General features: G+C 51.5%; 8 protein-coding genes across 8 annotated transcripts; 3 read left to right on the top strand and 5 right to left on the bottom strand.

Moving 5' to 3' along the window:
• Positions 1-1057: 1057 nt before the first annotated feature.
• Positions 1058-4533, bottom strand: HO173_002478 (uncharacterized protein; the record flags this gene model as incomplete). The annotated part of the gene is made up of 2 exons (XM_037304411.1): positions 1058-3123; positions 3186-4533. The coding sequence occupies 2 exons, from the start codon at positions 4531-4533 to the stop codon at positions 1058-1060; spliced, it is 3414 nt and encodes a 1137-aa protein (XP_037168504.1).
• Positions 4534-5304: 771 nt separating this feature from the next.
• Positions 5305-6377, bottom strand: HO173_002477 (uncharacterized protein; the record flags this gene model as incomplete). Its single annotated transcript, XM_037304410.1, has 2 exons — positions 5305-6281; positions 6332-6377. The coding sequence occupies 2 exons, from the start codon at positions 6375-6377 to the stop codon at positions 5305-5307; spliced, it is 1023 nt and encodes a 340-aa protein (XP_037168503.1).
• A 221-nt stretch (positions 6378-6598) lies between these two features.
• HO173_002476 (uncharacterized protein) lies at positions 6599-7585 on the top strand (the record flags this gene model as incomplete). Its single annotated transcript, XM_037304409.1, has 2 exons — positions 6599-6768; positions 6829-7585. The coding sequence occupies 2 exons, from the start codon at positions 6599-6601 to the stop codon at positions 7583-7585; spliced, it is 927 nt and encodes a 308-aa protein (XP_037168502.1).
• A 175-nt stretch (positions 7586-7760) lies between these two features.
• On the bottom strand, positions 7761-8117 carry HO173_002475 (uncharacterized protein; the record flags this gene model as incomplete). Its single annotated transcript, XM_037304408.1, has 1 exon — positions 7761-8117. One exon carries the CDS (start codon positions 8115-8117, stop codon positions 7761-7763), a length of 357 nt encoding a protein of 118 aa, XP_037168501.1.
• A 269-nt stretch (positions 8118-8386) lies between these two features.
• HO173_002474 (uncharacterized protein) lies at positions 8387-9595 on the top strand (the record flags this gene model as incomplete). Its single annotated transcript, XM_037304407.1, has 1 exon — positions 8387-9595. One exon carries the CDS (start codon positions 8387-8389, stop codon positions 9593-9595), a length of 1209 nt encoding a protein of 402 aa, XP_037168500.1.
• Positions 9596-12217: 2622 nt separating this feature from the next.
• On the top strand, positions 12218-13322 carry HO173_002473 (uncharacterized protein; the record flags this gene model as incomplete). The annotated part of the gene is made up of 4 exons (XM_037304406.1): positions 12218-12383; positions 12440-12806; positions 12889-13247; positions 13303-13322. The coding sequence occupies 4 exons, from the start codon at positions 12218-12220 to the stop codon at positions 13320-13322; spliced, it is 912 nt and encodes a 303-aa protein (XP_037168499.1).
• A 472-nt stretch (positions 13323-13794) lies between these two features.
• HO173_002472 (uncharacterized protein) lies at positions 13795-15005 on the bottom strand (the record flags this gene model as incomplete). The annotated part of the gene is made up of 2 exons (XM_037304405.1): positions 13795-13953; positions 14007-15005. 2 exons carry the CDS (start codon positions 15003-15005, stop codon positions 13795-13797), a joined length of 1158 nt encoding a protein of 385 aa, XP_037168498.1.
• Positions 15006-17140: 2135 nt separating this feature from the next.
• HO173_002471 (uncharacterized protein) lies at positions 17141-17900 on the bottom strand (the record flags this gene model as incomplete). The annotated part of the gene is made up of 2 exons (XM_037304404.1): positions 17141-17389; positions 17829-17900. The coding sequence occupies 2 exons, from the start codon at positions 17898-17900 to the stop codon at positions 17141-17143; spliced, it is 321 nt and encodes a 106-aa protein (XP_037168497.1).
• Positions 17901-18728: the final 828 nt, after the last annotated feature.

The following is an 18728-nucleotide window of genomic DNA, read 5'->3' as shown; positions in this document are numbered from 1 at the left end:
TTGAAAGGCAATGAGATGGGCTGTCTGCGTCCGACTTTCGACGTACTGATACAAGATGCATATTGATCCCATGACCCGAGGTAGAAAGTATCTCCCCCAATCATGACATCTTGCTATTTTGCAGACAACCCAACCTCAATCACCCTCCACTGAAAACCGATATGTCAACGAAGCCTCATGCAGTGGCAAAACTTCCTTTGAAAAGCAATGAGATGGGCTGTCTGCGTCCGACTTTCGACGTACTGATACAAGATGCATATTGATCCCATGGCCCGAGGTAGAAAGTATCTCCCCCAATCATGACATCTTGCTATTTTGCAGACAACCCAACCTCAATCACCCTCCACTGAAAACCGATATGTCAACGAAGCCTCATGCAGTGGCAAAACGTCCTTTGAAAGCAATGAGATGGGCTGTCTGCGTCCGACTTTCGACGTACTGATACAAGATGCATATTGATCCCATGACCCGAGGTAGAAAGTATCTCCCCCAATCATGACATCTTGCTATTTTGCAGACAACCCAACCTCAACTGCCCTCCACTGAACACCGATATGTCAACAAAGCCTCATGCAGTCCAGAACCTCCTGCATCGGACTTTGAAGGCACAAGATAGTTGCTGTTTCCAAGATCTGTAACGCTCGTCCTGTCTTGGCATCTTGTTCCAAATTCTACTCGCGTCATTTTGAGGGTCCTCGTCGGCGACGAGCACGGATGTGCTCACTAGCCCAAACTCCAGTATGTGTCAAGGATAAGCCGGTCGCAAGCCCTCCATTTGCAATGCCGAAGCAAAGCTGGAGCGAGAAGATAAAAGCGTCGTGTCTAAGAAGATTATCGTGAGATGACAGTCCGCCGAATTGACGAAAGGAAGGTGTATGTGAAGCTGCTGTTTATCGTCGGACCGTAGTGGAAATATAACAGATGCCAAACGTCGAAAAGTGCGGTATGTTGTCGGGACCCGAGAAAAGAATGTTAATGTGCATCTCCAAGCCGCCCGTCAGAATTAAGGTCTCGTCACGTCCCTCCCGCATGTCGTACAAATACACGGCACGCTGCCTTAAGCAGGCACCGGTCCCATCACCTCTTGCCCTGCAAGGTATTCGGTGATCCCAGGAGGCACTCCCATCGCTATCACTCTATCGGCTAACTCTCTTTCGATACCTCCATCCTTGACCAGCCTATTGAAGAACACCTTCATCCCTTTCGCAGGATCACTCTGCGTACGCTCCAAATCTCCAGGTCGCCAATTGTCCTCAATTTCAGTCTGTATACCCCTGTCCGACAAACCGTCTGCTCCATTTCGGTCCAACGCTGCAGAGATGACATTCTGTGGTTGTGTGTAAGGGAACCCATTTGGACCGTCCATCAAGTCTTGCTCCTCCGCTAACATCTGTTTTTCAAACTCTTCGTATCCGTCATCTAAAACATAGTCGTCACCGTGCTCCTGCCAATAACGATCCATATCAGCTTTGATCTTCGGATTCAAGTTCGCAATGAATTGATCAGCGTCATCCATAATCTCGCTTTGTTTCTTCGCCGGAACGGCTTGTTGACCACTTGATCGTACATCATCAGTACGAGCAGCTGCAGAAATATTGTGCATAGTCTCTGCCTGCTTTCCACTCGTGTTAGGCACAGCTTGCTGCTCGCCCGGTTGCTCGCTGGCAGCTTGTGTGACAAACTGTGGAAGTCCTGTTGGTGCTGTAGGACTGCTAACCGCCTGCCCGAAAGTTGGTGCCGCAGGAGGAATAGACTGTTCAAAGACTGGTACCTTGCTGGGGGTTGGTACACCGGCAGGGTGCGCAGGATCGTACTCGTCAACGTTTTCCTCATCTCCAAGGTCAGAGTCCACCGTAGAAGTAGACAATCGGCTTGACTCTCGAAGCGTGCTTGGCTGCTTCGGTTGATGCCTCAAAGCCTTCTCTCTAGCCTTCTCCAAAGCACCTGACTGTTTCATGGCGGCAGCTGCCGGCATAGCTGTATGGCCTGAGTCAGGACGCGGTGGTGGTGCCATTGCTTTCGAAGGTAGAGGGGAGTTGGTTGTTGGACGTGGTTGCAGTGGTGAGTTGCGTAGGATACTCCTAATCTCAGGTACGCTTGTTGACGATGCTTCTTGGGTTGTTTTGTTGATTTGCTCTTGTTCGTCATCTTCGTCATCATCACTGTCACTACTACCTGGAGAAGGGACTCTGAATATGAGCGTGGGACCAGGGGGTGGTGTGCTATCCAACGCTGGGTGCGTATCAGGCCCATCAGATTCAATGAAAGATTTGTCGTCTTGACGAGATCGTAGCTCGTCCGGATGAGCAAATAATGTGCCAGTGTAGGGCCGAGCTCTAAAAGGATTACCAAAAATGGCATCATTAGGTGCGCTGGTTCGAGCTTTCTTGAAAGGACGTTCTTTAGTTGGCGTCTCTTGCGCCGCCGCAACTTCTTCGTCAGACGATGAGTCGACCATGAAATACTCATCAACCAAGCCAAAGCCGCCAGTGGCTGGAAGCGGGATAACATCAGGAGATGGCCTGCGCTTTCGCTTCTGTCCAGGAGTCTGGGCAATATCCGCGGATTTCTGCTGCTCCGCCAGGTCTTTCTTCGCAATCTCTAAATCCTTCTTCTGCTTCTCTAAAGACTCTGCCTCTCTCCTTAATTGTGCTCTCATCCTCTTGATCCGCTTCTCCTCTTCCGACTGCTCCTTAGTGAGAAGCCTTTGTTGGTTTGACGTCGGTTGACGACGACGACGGCCTGGGTCAGCGACAGAATCTGGAACGTCAGGGGCAGGTTGGGTCTGGGAGCTACCCAAATTGACCTGGGGCTCGGTCTGCGCGAGGTGCTGAGGTTGTGATGGTTGGGTTTGTGGGGCAGAGGGGGCAAGACGGGATGAAAACGGAATGTATTTGGTGACTGAACGAGCAGAAGGTAAGAAACTTGAGAGTCCCCAACCCCGGGCACGTGGTGTCTCTGGCACTTGTTCCGGTTGAACTTGGTCTTGCGATTCTGCAAATAGTCCCCCTAACGCAGGGCCGTTGGTATCTGGATTCTCTTCTGCAACGTATGGCGATTCGACAACATCCGCGATGTGCCGAGCCTCCTCAAGTTGGGCTCTCTTTCTCGCCTCGATGTCACCTACAACCCCGTTAAAACCTAGCCTAGAGAACGCATGACTATAGTATCAGGAATGTACTCACTCCAACGCGAAGTCGGGTCATCTGTGGGATTGACTGCTACTCCATATTCGTCAACTTCGATTTCCTTGGTCCTGCCTAGTAAGAGTTGACCGTCGGCGGTATACGGGTCGGGCACGATTTTGGTACGCTTTTGAGGCGACTTAAGTGATTGGAAGGCCTCATTCTTTGTGGTTTGCGGAGTACTTGAGCGTGATGCTTCGGCGGCCTTGGCCCTCAATTTGGCGTTCTCAGCCTGAAGTGTAGCCGTTTCTTCCTCCATTTCCCGAAACCCTCTCTTGCGTTGGGCCCTCCTCATGAAGGCGTCTCTCATGGTGAAGCCTGGAGGCGGTAGTGACTGCTGTGATTGCCACGATGGAAGTTGCGGCCGGTATCTTGCGTCCCCTTGGACGAATGACTTTACAATGGGATGATCTGTCGTAAGTTTACTCAAGTCAGAACCTGGATTCGCTCGTGACTCGATGTAACGACAAAGAGGAGCAACAAGTTCAGAAGGCACCACAAATGCCGCAGGCTTTGAGGGCCGAACAGGGTCCTTTGTGCCCTGAATATGGTCCATATGAAGGGTAATGAGACTATGTGAACGTTCTGGATTGCTAGGTAGATAGTAGATTGTTGGTTCAGAGTCAGGTTTGGGAGCCTGTGGGATGGGCTTGGGAGAAGGAGACAATGAAACGGGAGCTACCCCAGCTGGGGTAGGAGCTCTAAAAGAGGTCTCCGACGTAGGATTTAATGGAGTGGTTGGAGCAACGGCATTAGGGGTGAGAGGCCCAGGGCTGCGTCCAGGACTTCGAGGACTACTGTTCAGAATGTCCCTAAATGTTTGGGATGTGGCCGATTCGCGGCGCTCTTGTGGGGTAGTGGCTCCTTGCACGGGATGTGCATTCATGTCCTGAACCTGCACGGGATGTACAGAAACACCTGTAGGAAATTGGGTCTCACCAGGGGGTTCCACGTCTAGCCTCTCCGTATCCTCCATTTTTTCGTTATCATCGAAGACTTTTCGTGTGGTAGGGCTGGCTTGTACCGCGGCTTCTACTTGTGTTGAGCTATCGGAAGCTTCAGGTGGGTCCGCGTCCATAGCCGAAGACTCTGGTGCATCATGGCTGTTCGTGGCTAGGGGTTGTGTACGACCTCGCGCTATTTTCTTGGCTTTGCCGATGCGACCACCTCGAACTGATCCGCCTCGTGTTGAGGGCGGGAGGTCTGGGGGAGCGGCGGTGGTGTTGTTGCGAGTGGTTGTGCGTTTGGTACGATTTGAACGAGTTGCGGTGGGTAGGGATTGCGGAGGTGATGCAGGTACCCCAGACTCTTGTTCCTGGAGAGTAACCTGCCTACGGGTTCTCGCCATGGTAAGTAAGTCGAACCTGGAGGGGAACCCAGTGGGCGGAGGAGTGCCGTGAGGCAATCAAGGTAGAAATGGTAGCTGCCACTGAGCTGTGATGATTCTTTTGCTTAGCAAGATAAGATGTGAGGGTGTGGAAGAAAAGTGAGGTTGGTGTTGTTGATGAGAAAGAAGCGTTTTGTGGAGTTGAAGATGTTCGGAATGTTTTGCTGTTAGCGTGACCACTAGCGCGCCTTCCGGATTGGGCTGGTTGTAGGAACTTGTGCCACCAAAATTCTTTGTGATTCACGAACTCCTCCCCATGAGAGAAACAGACTCGAAAATGGTACGGATCATTTTAAGTGATATCTTTGGGGGAAACTTCTGTATCACTGCTACTAGTTGTTTGCACTTTGGGCGAGCGTACTAGTACTCTAGCGAATAATCAAGTCTCAGTCCACCTCTGCACTCATGAATGACTTGATGCCGCGCTCCTCTACCCTCTGAGCACTGTGTAGTATGTAAAACAAGATAGATACAGTAGTAATCTTAGTAGACACATAGCCTTGAATGAAACAAACATGCTGGCAGAGCGCGCGCACACCATCTTTCTCCGAAGGCGAAATCTCGAAGGCCTAGTAGACACCAGTACGCGCCCTCACGCAGGTTCTCTGTGAAATAGACTACCCAATCTACAGAGATGACGACCGAAGCGACAGCCCCTGATGCTGAACACCACGCGGGGGAGGTGCATGCTCGGTTCAGCTGGTCTTCCTCTAGTCACTAAGAATCTCTTTCTCATTGCACAGCGATCTCGCCCTTCCAGCACGCAGGGGTCAAGCCCAGAAAACTGATCATCCTTTGCCATCGCTCCGAACCCCTCTCCTTTCGCTCCATGTAAGCCAACAGCTTTTGCCGCCTGTGCAACAACAGCCTCAAATTCCGCTTGTTGACCTTGTCGTTACGATTCGGACCTTCATACCGATCTGCCAGCACTCGAATCTTGGCTGTCAAGATGCCAATTTGAACCTCTGAAGATCCCGTATCTGGGCCTGTTCTTGGTGTGGGTACCTGAGGTGGGATAAGTGGATTATGTTTCACAACTGCGGGTCCCTTGGGCTTGAGTATGTGATCTGTGTTGTGACGCCCGAAGGTCTCGATGATGCGTTCGGTGTTCTTTTTCGTTCGGTGTTTGCTGCTAGCATTGGTGAGACTGACGATGCGTTGTACTGCTTCTGTAGCCGATGCATCTCGTGATTCCCATCTCTCATGGGCTTGCGCTTCCTGGTCAGGGTCGGCAATGGTAGAAGAAGGAGGTGGCAGAGGTCGCGTGAGGTATCGGGAGAATTCGAGGGACCGTGCCAGCTCTTCATGCTTAATTCCATGATCTAGGTGCTTCTCTTCTGAGGCGTAAGCTGGCGAAGGAGGAGGCGTGTCTGGATTAGCCTTTACAGCCTCGAGAGAGACGGCACTCGGGTCTTGCTTGATCTCTTGAGGAACTTCCGTATCGAACGATTCGACGAAAGGTGTAGGGATACCACGGATTGGGTCTCCTAATTCTTTGGCCTTTTGTTCTTTGAGAACAGCTTGACGACTCAGATTGGCATCTCTGCGGGCTTTGACTTGGCGTAGTGTGTACTCATCTCGATGCACTTGCTTCCTCTTCTTGAGTTGCCGAATGTTCCAACCAAGGCTGCTGGTCGTGGAGAAATGTAGATGTGACGAGGCTAGGATAGGAGCGAGGAAGCTTGGAGGAGTATGGCACCATAGTGACTCTGCAGCGCATTCAGTCTCGATACTTTAGTTGGCCAATGGAATGACTTACCGACTGCAGTCCGCGTTTGAAGACGCAATGGCAAACGCGACGCCATCTGAGAGACTCGTTGCTGCGGAGGACTAGGGGACTCGCTCAAATTTCATAAACTCTCCGTATCATATCGTATGCGCTAGACTAGCGCATTACATTAGCATCCCGCACAAACTTTCTTCGCGAAATCGAGCTTCAAGGCCTTACACACAACTCAGCTCGACAGCAGCTCAACATCACCTTTCCTCGATATCTTGTGCTCATCCCGATATCAAGACCGTCAAGATGGCACCCAACAACCTCCCATCAATGTTCAATGCGACCTCTCAAGACATTGAGATGTTGCTTGCAGCTCAATGTCATTTGGGCTCCAAGAACATGCAAACTCATATGGAGCCGTACCTGTGGAAGACTCGCCCAGATGGAATCAACGTGATCAACATTGGAAAAACCTGGTAAGATCCAAGGAAGCTGTCAAGTTACTTGCCCGCGGAAGCTGACTCTGCTGCTCCTAGGGAGAAAGTCGTCCTCGCAGCTCGCATCATCGCAGCAGTCGACAACCCTGCTGATATCGCCGTCATCTCTGCTCGTCCTTACGGTCAACGTGCTGTCCTAAAGTTCGCCGCTCATACCGGTGCTGTTGCCATCGCCGGTCGCTTCACTCCTGGCAATTTCACAAACTACATCACCCGCTCGTTCAAAGAGCCCCGCCTCATCATCGTCACCGACCCACGCACCGATGCCCAAGCTATCAAAGAAGCCTCCTACGTCAACATCCCTGTCGTCGCTCTCTGCGATACCGACTCTCCCACCGAATTCGTCGACGTCGCTATCCCTACAAACAACAAGGGTCGTCATGCTATCGGTCTGATCTGGTGGATGCTGGCACGTGAGGTCCTCCGTCTACGTGGTACCCTCGCCGACCGTGAAACCGAATGGGACGTCATGGTCGATCTCTACTTCTACCGCGATCCTGAAGCCGAAGAGAACAAGGACTCGGCAGGCCAAGAGGAGGAGAAGGTCCCAGGTGTCAACGATGTCGGACCTCAAGCTATCGATCAGGGCTTCGCCGGTAACGCCGAGTGGGAGGTTCCAGGGGGTGCTCCAGGTGGCGCGGCTGCTTTCAGCGCTGCAAACAACACTGCTGGTGCTCAACCCAGCTCCACTTGGGATGCGGAGGGTGCCGACTGGGCTGCGGGTGCTGCTCCTGTGCAGACTGGCAATGATGGCTGGACTGCTGAGACCAAGAAGGAGGGTGAGGTCCAATGGTAGAGCAACATCCTTGGATGATGTGATGGAGACAAAAAATGACGGCACTCATGAGGGAAAGATACCTGGTAGACTTCTGCTAGGGGAATGCCCTGTGCTATCACATGGATGGACTTGATAGTAATCCAATCTTCATTGCATGCTGTTAAACCAGAAGATAAAATTTGCTACTTCATTACTAGTCACTGTTCATGTCCGTGCTTCTTGATCTACTGCTGGGCTTCTCGGCCTGAATTGACTCACGTTGTCTATTAGGCCCTCGCGACAGCTTCGCCATCCGGTCTGCATTACCATCGCAAGTCACAATCCAAAGGACCGACGCCGGAGCAAGCAGTACACTCAAGACAGCCATGAAAAAAACGATCCCAACCAGACTGCTGATTATCGTCATCTCCAGCGGCGTCGGCATAGTTGCCAGGCTGTCCATGAGGAGGATGGGGACAATGTGATTATTCGAGTGGCGTCTGGATGGTGATGGTAATAGGAGAGTTGGAAAGAAGACTTGGCTCAGAATGTAGTCGTCTAAAATAAGCATCTTCAGTGCTTTGTCTGTCTTGTGTGTTGACTTGCTATCAATGCTGCTCTTTGTTTGTAGCAGCTGTTAGAGCCTTGTTAGGTCATGACTGTCCGAGCCCCTGGCCTTTGTTTGTTATAAAATCATACACATATCTTTGTCTTCTTGGGACGAGCAATCTCTTTTCCAACATCAAAGGCATCCAATGCTAGGAATGACAAGCCTTCTCAAGTCAACTTCCTTCTGCAAATTCCCAATTCTACCATATATCCTTCAGCTGTCCCGCAAGCATGCCTAAACCACTGAACCTTACCTTCGGTATCGAATTCGAATGCATCGTCTCCTTTGATCCTACCACATACAAACCAGCTTTGCACGCCGCTGAAGGCATCCTTTGGGAAAAGAAAGTTTCATCGCTTTTGCACGAGGAGAGTAAACTCTGCATCCTTTTCCGCGAACACCTCGTCCATTTGCTCAGAGCAAACGGCTTCCCTACTTACAACATGACATCTGCCGGAGGCAACCAGAAATGGACGGTCTCCCACGACACCTCCATCGACATCAAGGACGGTCCTCGCTCCAAAGACGGGTTTCTGGAGTGCGACATTGAGATCACGTCTCCAGCGATGCGCTTTTGTCCGAAGGCGCTGCGTCGGGTGCAGCACGTGATTCGAACACTGACGAAACATCTCGACGTGTCCGTGAACCCATCCTGTGGCCTGCACGTCCACGTCGGCAATCAGACGGCCGGCTTTCCTCTGCAAACGCTCAAGCATTTCTGTATCCTGACGGCTCTGTTCGAGTCTCAGCTCAACAGCCTTCATCCCGCTCACCGAATCGGCAATTGCCACGCCAAAGGCCCGTCTGCAGCATTCACAGGCCACGATCTGTGGGACACCGTACGAGCGATCCAAGGCTGCGAGACGGAGGAAGAACTCGTGCTGCTGTATGCAGATAAAGAGGACCGTCCAGACAGGTGCTTCGCTTATAATCTCTGTCCGATGGTTTTCGGATCAAACAAGACGATTGAATTTCGACAGCACGAGGGTACTCTCGAGTGGTCGGAGATCATGAATTGGGTTCAGGTGGCGGGCGGTATGGTCGATGCAATGCATGATATCAGCAGCTTCGGCCTGGCGCAGCTCATCGGTACCTGCGCTTTTGACCCCAGGTTTTCCGTTTCTGATCTCCTCCGCCGGCTCAAACTGAAAGCTCTGGTCCCGTACTACAGCGGCCATTTGCATGTGCATCAACGCCTTGAGCCAGTTCGGGCGCGCGGTGGGATTGAAGGGAATGTGGAGGGTGTGTCCCAAGGACGTCATGCGGTCGGTAGGTGGGACGAGTTGGAGAGACGGCACAAACTTGAAAAACTTGAAGAGCTGGAGAGACTCCGGGTGCTTGCTAAAAGGCATGAGCTTGAGAGGCGTCACGAGCGTGCAAGACAAGAAGAGGCGGTCGATGCACGAAGAGCGACTTCCGAGTATGAAGGAGAAGAATGACGCCTTGACGACCGAGGCAGTTTCAATTGAGTTCACACTTTGCGGGTCTGTATGGGTCTGTCGAAGAGTGGTAGCTTTCTATGGCGAGAATGAACAGTGTTTGATATTACGTCCGGCTCCGTACTGTCCATCTTTGCCATCTTGCAGGGCGGTTGCTGAGTTTCCTGCTTAATTTCAGGGTTAACAAACATGATTTCTGTAAGTCTTAGGACATTTGTTAACAATTCTTTTCCGTTAATTTGCTCATGGATAGTCCGCCAATATGAACAAAAGCTTGGGGACTGTAATGTAGGGCATTCTTAAGTAGAGTAACGATTGCAACTCTGGATCGAAGCACCTTGCAGCCCACAGGTTCTCAAACAAAGTTAAAGGGAAGACTTGACCCGCAGAATATCTTGGTATCTGGCTCGCCTGGCCCAGAATTTCTGGCAAGTAGGTAATATTTGGATATGACCAGTGGGTTTTTTAATGTCAAGCTTTCTTTGAGATAGCTTCATCATACATCTCGCCTGCCCGATCAGTTCTTCCCCTTGAGATATTTCCTTGCACATTGGGATCGTAGCCGCTGTTGTCTCAGAGGCATTTCTTCACATTTCAGCACAATTCGATGCTGCAGTGGACAGACGGAATGATCTTATTGGATGTATCACCGGTGCAGCGAGGTAAGTGCGTGGCACGTCTGACTCCAATCCAAATCCACCGCTATGCCATTTGAGGCCATGGCCCAAACAAGCTGAGAGAGAAACTTGGTTTCTAAGATGGATTTGCTGTCAAATTGAGGTATCATACCCGGGGAGGTCGTTGCGTTGTTCAAGACTACGATCGCATCGTGTTTGAGCATTGACAGCGAGAAAACTTTCGTTGACAGATCTTGTCGATATGTTACAATTCGACCAGCTTCGAACACCAGATTTATTGCAAAGCTGTCTCCGCCTTTTCTTCATCTTATACTCTCTTTACGCGTATAACCAAGATGTCCTTTCCAGAGAATGCTGTACATATAATGGGGATTCCCAATCCCGTTATGAACCCTTGCTCTTGGTTGTCACTTTGCTGTCTCCTGATCAGAATCGAAGTCATTACCAAGTGGCCGACTTCATTAAATCACACGGCCATGTTCTCATCGGATGCAGTACTTGCGCAATATAAGTCGCAGCGTATTGAAGTGCCATAGCATCTATCTTATGACTTAAGCTTCGGGCGACGTAACTGAACAGAATCACACTGCTACACATAAAGATCTCCCATCTAGATGATCCTCGATGGATTAGTACATATATCGAAGTACTCTGGTAGGACCAATCGTGCGGTACAAGGCTAGAGCCTGGGATTAGGCGATTCGCACTCGCATTCTCTATACAGAATAATACCAATCTTTGAAACGGTCGATAAGATTTTTATGATTGGTCAATCTTTGCGCTTGCAGAACTTGAAGAGGATATCGGCTCTATCTGTCGTTATTCGTGATGCGCTAGGTACGAAATTATAGAAGGCAGACTCTTTCATGATTTACTAGGCAAAATATTAGGGCGGTCACCGGAACACCAAGACTGGCCAAAGGCCAATTGGTGTTGAGAACAATGTTTGTTTACGTCCATTTTCTTTTCCTACAGTCCAATCAACACCATCCATACATACCATTTTGCGTCTCGAATAGAAGCACCGATTATGGTGGTTGGGGCGGTAGCCTTACCAAGCCGTGGCTATTTGTCGCCCACTGGTGGAAGAAATCGCCCAAAAAAAAAGGAAAAAAGAAAGGTCGAGAAGTTCTCGATACTAGAGTGGTTTCTAGAGCCGAAGGCGGGGCTCGACTGTATTGCTGTCAGTACATGTAATAAATTATCAGAGACATTGATATTCGTACACCCGCGACCTTGAGGTTTTCTTGACTAAGAGCCACACGCTCTACTAGTGAGATGTGAGCATATTTCGGCGACCGCACAATAAGGTAGCGTACCCGATTGAGCTACCCCGGCGTCGGATTCTGGAACGCAATCTTTTGCAGACTGCGACCTTGAGGATAAATTTTTTATCTTATTTTATTATATATCCAAATGTTCCTTTTTTTTCTCGTAAACCCTTCTAACAATCTTTCTCACTGCAAAAATTACCTAGACATCAGAATTTCCCTGCTTGGGGGGCAAAAACAAAACCTGCACTGAGGGGCCGCGAAAATTGCAAATCGTATCTTTACCACCTTCTATAACTCGACAACGGTAAGCCTGGTCACAAACTCCCCCGCATCAAAATTGTTCTCTATAGCTATTCCTACCAATCATGTACCAAGAGTCTGAGTGTATGTCCCGTCGTTGTTGAGTCATCCAGCTTCACATCTCGCCCCCAGTGCAGTCCCTTTTTTGCCCGCGCAGCGGACTTCGCGGCTTCGACATGGCTTGTGGTGCTGTAACCTCTTAATCCTCACTTTGCTCTTCTACTTTGTACGATTATTTGATAATCGCGTTCTTTTGATCAAAGTCTCCCATATCTGAAGCAGTGAACTCGCCTCATTGATGCGTAACCCAAATCTAGATTTACCCCCCACCAAACCCTCCTCCAGTCTCAACCACGCATAGCGTTTCTGTGTCACTCACCCCATCACCCTCGCCATCATCAAACTCCACAATGGCGGATACAGGCCCGCCAAAAGGCAAACTCAAACTCATGACCCCGTTCAAAATCGCCGACGATCCCCCGACCCCTCAACCCATCCCCTCCCTCGTCCACCCCGAAAAGACCCCCGCGGAACGCGCAGCCGCCCGCTTCTCCCTGGCCGGCAAAAAAGCAATCGGTGCGTGTCCCCACCCTCCGCCCACACCCGCAAGACTCAGTCGTCCTCCCCCCCAGTGACCGGCGGGGCCCAGGGTCTCGGCCTCGTCTGCGCGCGAGCGCTCCTCGAGCACGGCGTCGAGCAGCTGGCGGTCTTCGACGTCGACGCGGGCATGGGCGGCCGGGCGTTGCAACACTTGGCCCGCGTCGTCGGCGAAGGAGCGAGGCCGGGGGTTCGGTTCGAGAAGGTCGACGTCACGGATGAAGGCGCCGTCGATGCGGCCGTCGCGCGGGTGGCGGCCGTCTTCGGCGGCGTCGACGTCCTGCTCTGCTTCGCCGGGATCTCGGAGTCGAAACTCGCGGTCGAGTACGACATCGGCTCCTGGCGTCGCATCTTCGACGTCAATGTCCACGGCTCCTTTCTCGTCGCCAGGGCCGTCGCTAGGTCCTCTTTTCCCTCCCTTCCCTTCCCTTCCCGCTTTCTTTCTCCCCCCGTTCGTCCGTTCCGCTGACACGGTGACGGACAGAGACGTCATCGCCCGCAACCTCCCCTCCGCCTCCATCGTCTTCACCGCCTCCATGTCCGGCTACGTCGTCAACCAGCCCCAACCCCACTCCGCCTACGCCGTCTCCAAAGCCGGCGTCCACCACCTGGCCCGGTCCATGGCCGGCGAGTGGGTCGGCCACGGCATCCGGGTCAACAGCATCAGTCCCGGCATCATGAACACGCGGCTGAGCGGGGGGCCGGGTCAGGCCGGGCTGAGGCAGTCGTGGCTGGAGAGGAGCCCGATGGGGATCGGGGATCCGGAGGACTTGACCGGCGCGGTGGTTTTGCTTTGTGGTGAGGCGGGGAGGTTCATCACGGGGACGGATATTAAGATTGATGGTGAGTTTTGGGGCTTGCCTGGATAGGAGATGTGGAGACTGATGGTTGCGTGTAGGGGGTTATACAATTTTTTGACTTGGAGGATCAAGAGAACGGTGCCATGTCCCCGTGAGTTGGCTCTGGTTGTCTGGGTAAGATCACCAACGCCCCGGGTCTTCGCAAACCCATATCTTTTGAGAATGAGATTTTAATAAAAATTTCCTTGGCGTAACGTTGTCAATCTGCTTATGAACAAACAGTAAGTGCGACGCTGAAAGATTCATCGTAACTTCGTTTGTTGTTGAGTTGTGGTGACATTTCAGGAGGCGGATTTTGGTAGCGCAACCTTTTACCCCTGAAACCAGAACCCTGCCGGCACCACCAGGGTATGGAAACATGAGGCGGGCAGGCTTATCACTGGGACAGAAGCCAAGATCGATGTTGGAGCACGGGGACCGACACTTGGTATTAGGTGGCCACACAATCTTTTTGAGCGAGGTAAATATCGATAGAAGAGGGGTTTTTTGGTACATGAAACTCGCAGACTCCAACGACGGCAATGCACGAATCAAAAGACGTCCTCCAGGAAACCCGTCCCAGCGCCACCAACGCCGTTCGCCAAATGCTGCTGTTCATCATCTCGCGTCTTCATGTATATCGCATAGTGCCCGACTGCAAACACGATCTTGGCCACGACCTCCGCCAACGAGACTTCCCAAGATTTTGACTGCGGGATCGTCAGCCACGCTTCCTTTCTTTTCGGCGGCGACGGCAACATACCTGAACACTGCACAGACTCGAGAAATGCACCACCCCGTTGAACTCGGACTGCAGCGCGGTAGCTTGCGTCGAACAGGACCAGCCCCAGAGGTCGTCGTTTACTCCGTGCGTGCTCTTCTCGTACCGGTAGAGCGCCGAGATGACAAGCCACGCTCCGATGTGTATCACGTATTTCACCACTGTAAGCTTCCAGCTCCGCCTCGCTTTGTCGAATGCACAGCAGTACGAGAGAAGCGTTATGGATGACAGAAGCAGAGTCAACCCAGCACCGGCAAGCAGCATGAAGGTTGGCCACAGCTTCGGCTCCTCAGGCCATGCGGTTCTGCCACCGCGGAATTCGCCCTTGGTGGATTGGTATTTGATGACCGTGAAGAGCATGATTGCGAACATGATGGTGGAGAAGAGAATGGTGATGAGTTTGGTGACGATTTTTCCGATGCGCAGATAGCGTTTCAGCGTCTGGAACCTGCGCTGTCGAAGACGACTGTTGGGGGTCTGGATCTTGAGCGGTTGAGGGACTGCGACATGAGAGGAGTGCACGAGCGGTTTCGTGGGAGGATCTATTGGGTGTGGAGGTCTTGCGTTCCAGCTGTCACTCGATAGCTGCGGAGGCGGGCCGCTGTGCATATTGTTCATAGAATGCTGAGGAGGGCTGTTGTAGCTGTTGCTGTTCGAATGCACAGTGTATAAGTCCGGCCTCGATGGCTCAGTCGGCCGCATGTGGCCGTCGTTACTGTTGTAACTGTTGCCGTTCGAATGCACAGTGTGGAGGTCCGGTCTTGACGGTTCACTGGGGTGCACGGGGTGGTTGTTGTAGTCGTGGCCCGAGTATAGGTCAGATCCCGCAGTTGGGTCCGAATTTGGGAAGGAATCGAGCTGGTAATAAGAGGCGGCGGCCATTTTGGTGGACTGCTCTTGGAGAGAGATTCGCGATTTCTTTTCTTGAAGTTGGCAGTAGTGCTCCACGAACTGGTTCTTGTTCAAGTGATTACCTCGCATTGGCTGGCAGTGTGGGTTGAGAGCGCCGTAAGCTGACTTGTATCACTACTGCTACTCGGCGTCGCGGCATTCAAGAGTGGCACCAAAACACAACGGCTTCACGTATGTTCAGACTTGTATACAGACAAATGAATAGAACGGATCATGGTGTAGAAACTTCTGTTCTGAACATAAATACACACGCGATGCACAGCCAGACTCCAACGGACCGGCTCTCGACTGTAACACCAAGGCTTTCAGTGAGCTCCGTCGTAACTAAAGCGAACCGTTATTAGCATCGAGTCATTAAAGTCATTTTGTTAGTACTATTACATATAAGACTGAGGCTTCGCGCTGCCAGTTGCCCTAGTGCTGACCTCAAGGCCAGAAGCGACAATCAAGCGAACTCTGACAAAGCATGAAACTCTCGAAGCTGACAAAGAGTTCTGGGGTAAGAGCACATCTAGAGCAGTCGCGACGAAGTAAGAACATGACCAAAGCGCGGCAGAGATCAGCCTCTTGAAGTCTGTTCCTCTGGATGCGTACAGCTGCCAGGTCTGGAGCCATCGGCCTTGCCCGTGAGCCGGTTTAACAGAATTCAATCTCTCCCAGACTCCCACTCAGCCCGCAACTTGGAGAGAAGCGACTTCTGGTCGTCACATAAGAGATGGCATGTCCTGGGCTAAAGGGAAAAGCCTATCTTATGGCATTATGTGAAGAATAGTGATGACTCGCTCTGCAAATTGCGACAAACTTTGGAATACGAAGAATACCACGCTAGTGTGTAGCGCGGTACTTTTCGCTTATCTACTTGTATGGCTCGTCTTTTTTCGTTCACCCACCAATGATCAAACACCCGGGCTTCTCTTCACTTGTTGTATCTCAATCTCATCACCTTGGCACATATCTGTTTAATTTATTGAAATGGCGCGTGAAAGATTTGTATTCTCCCCTCTTCGGCCTCGATCCGCCTACTCTCTAAATCCGGCTTCCCAGCCCCCCCACCATTTCGCACTTGGTACAGCACGGGAGTCCGCTACTTCATTGTTTACCGAATGTCAGTTATCTAGCCTGGATTAACCCTAAATGCGATAGTCACTCAAGAACCTGATTGATCGGCTGTATGCGCATCTCGAACGGTTCCCTCATCCCGAACAAGTCTTCACCATGACTGAACAGGGAGTGGTAGCCTGCATTGGACGAATTGGCAACTGCTGCTGAGTCGTACCGAACAGTGGTGACCATGTCTACGCTGCATCCTATTCTCAGTGATAGCTACAAGCAAAACCAAACCTATCCAGGAAATCGCCATTCCCAGAGACTCCTAGCTCTTTGCCGCTCATGTCATCAGCCTGGTACACCCGCGAAGCTGTTGAAAAGGTCGCCGGGCATGCAAAGCTAACCGCAACGCTTTTCTAGAGACGCGGTGACTGCGTTTTTAGATGGTGATGCACGCAACCCGTCCGTTCGAGCTCCCATACTGTCAAAGGATACGAAAGTACGTTCATTCTGTACACGAATCACTGGCTCCGGGCTTCAGAGAGTCTACCCACCATGCTCAACAGGTCAGAGAGACCATGCTCCTAGTTAATGTTTGAGAGGTCAAGACTGTTGCCTCAAGGTCTCAGCCTTATGTTAGCCTTCTGACCCCCGAATGGCACATCTGTGGGATCATCATCTACACAGTGACATGGAGCAGATAATTTCTTCACCTTAACAGTATATATTTTCCAGGCTACAGCCTACGTGCATTTGAAAGCGCCTGTGAAATTGCTGATTGAAATGAACCGTTGCCACAATTCTGACCGAAATACAACTGTAACTATCACCCGGAAACGAAGGGGACCCTCCTGAAAACACGACGCTCATCAGATCTCATTTCTCGCCCGATCACATGCACCACCTTTAGCTCAGTACACAACAGCACCTCGCTGAGTGGTACCTTGTCTGTTCAAGATGCAACCTTGATGAAGTCCAGCGACTGGGACATGGCTGACATGTGTTCCGGCTCGGCCTCGGCCTCAGCGTCCGCCTCACGAGGCTTGACGTAGTCTAGCGATTGGGACATGGCTGACATGTGTTCCGGCTCGGCCTCGGCCTCAGCGTCCGCCTCACGAGGCTTGACGTAGTCCAGTGACTCGGACATCATCTGAACTTCACCGAGGCTCACACTTGACGTAGTCCAGTGACTCGGACATCATCTGTATACTTCCTGGCTCGAGGTCGGCCTCAGCGTCCGCCTCACGAGGCTTGACGTAGTCCAGTGACTCGGACATCATCTGTATAATTTCTGGCTTGGGCTCGGCCTTAGCGTCGGCTTCACGAGGCTTGACATAATCCAACGACTGGGGCATCATCATTAAGGCTCCGAGCTCAGACCCAGCCTTAGCGTTTGCTTCACGAAGCTTGAAAACCACTCAGCAACGGTTTGGTAAAGCTCCGCACGATAACTCACCCTGATAGCCGCAGGCAGTCCACTAGAGATCGCAGAGAGGCAGAGGACAAGGGTTGCCAGGTGGAGAAGCATCGTGACAGATGGGATGATGATCCGCGAGACGTGGGCTGTAGGCTATGAGAAATTCGTTTCGACGCGGGATGAAATATGGTCAGAGAAGACGCTTTGAGCCCGAGGCATGCCCGGCATATATACGATGCTGCCAGTTTGTTTATGGCTACTCTCTTGTGGAAAGCGGGGTTGTACCAGACGTACATCTTGATAAGAGTGTCATCGAAAAGGTCCACAGCCTGACGTGGTATTGCATGATGCACGATTGATCCAATAACGCCCACTAAGAGAACACCTCATTAGATTACTGTCTTATCATTACCTCTGGTGTCGCTCACCATGCTCATGTCTTCCGTGAAGATCCTGGGTGCGCTTGATTCAGAAGGTGCTCGGCAATGGTCGAGGCTCATTGGACTGCTTCACCTGCACTATGAGTTAGACTGGGGTAGAGGCATGCCTGGTCGCAGAGGATGAGCGAAGGCAAGAGGTGCGGGGGAGGTGTGATCTGCGAGTATATCAGAACCCGCCATCCTGAAACAACAAGGCTCGAGCCGCTCGAAGCCCGTCCGAAATCCTTAGACCTATCAACGGCCAACAATACTAATGCGAGGAGTATACCATCGACTGAGGTGGTGTACTCGTCTCCGCTAGTAGTGTGACGCACATAACGAGATCAATGAGTGGCATGATTAGAAAGTATTCAGGCCGGAGGTGCCGGTTTGCGTAGGATCAAAACTACGTGATTACGTGAATTATGCAGGCATAGGTTCTTATCTCTCTATCAGCGTCAATAGAGCCTACGATCGGCTGAGGAGACAACGATGTCTGCTGTGTCTTAGTGTGGGGTGAGTAGCTCAATCACTTGAAGGTCCAAAGAGAGGTTACTTGAAGCTTCTAACCTTCAACAGAGATGTCCGCCGGCGGATCATCTGATGTTCTCACTTAGCGCCTATGAGTCGAGAGCAAGTGAGGAGATGCCATTGAACTGGTCTTAAGAGGGTTCGTGAGGTGGTGTTGAATCTTAACATCACCCTTGTCTCTTGTCTCCGATTGCAATTCGCTGTCGCACATCCAGACAGGCAGGAAAGCAAGAACCTTTCAGCAGCCATTCAGGCTCACGGTCGGCAGCCATCTGGAGAGAGGAATTCTTGTTCCCTTGGAAGCGTGCAGTTGATGCCCTCCTTTCCTGAGCTACGTCATCCCGCAGATGGAGGGTCTCTCTTGCATAACGCCGATCG

Source organism: Letharia columbiana (genome assembly GCF_014066305.1).
Source record: "Letharia columbiana isolate WasteWater2 chromosome Unknown Sc0000005_s0, whole genome shotgun sequence".
Taxonomy (NCBI): domain Eukaryota; kingdom Fungi; phylum Ascomycota; class Lecanoromycetes; order Lecanorales; family Parmeliaceae; genus Letharia; species Letharia columbiana.
This window is presented reverse-complemented; position numbering and strand designations above follow the sequence as displayed.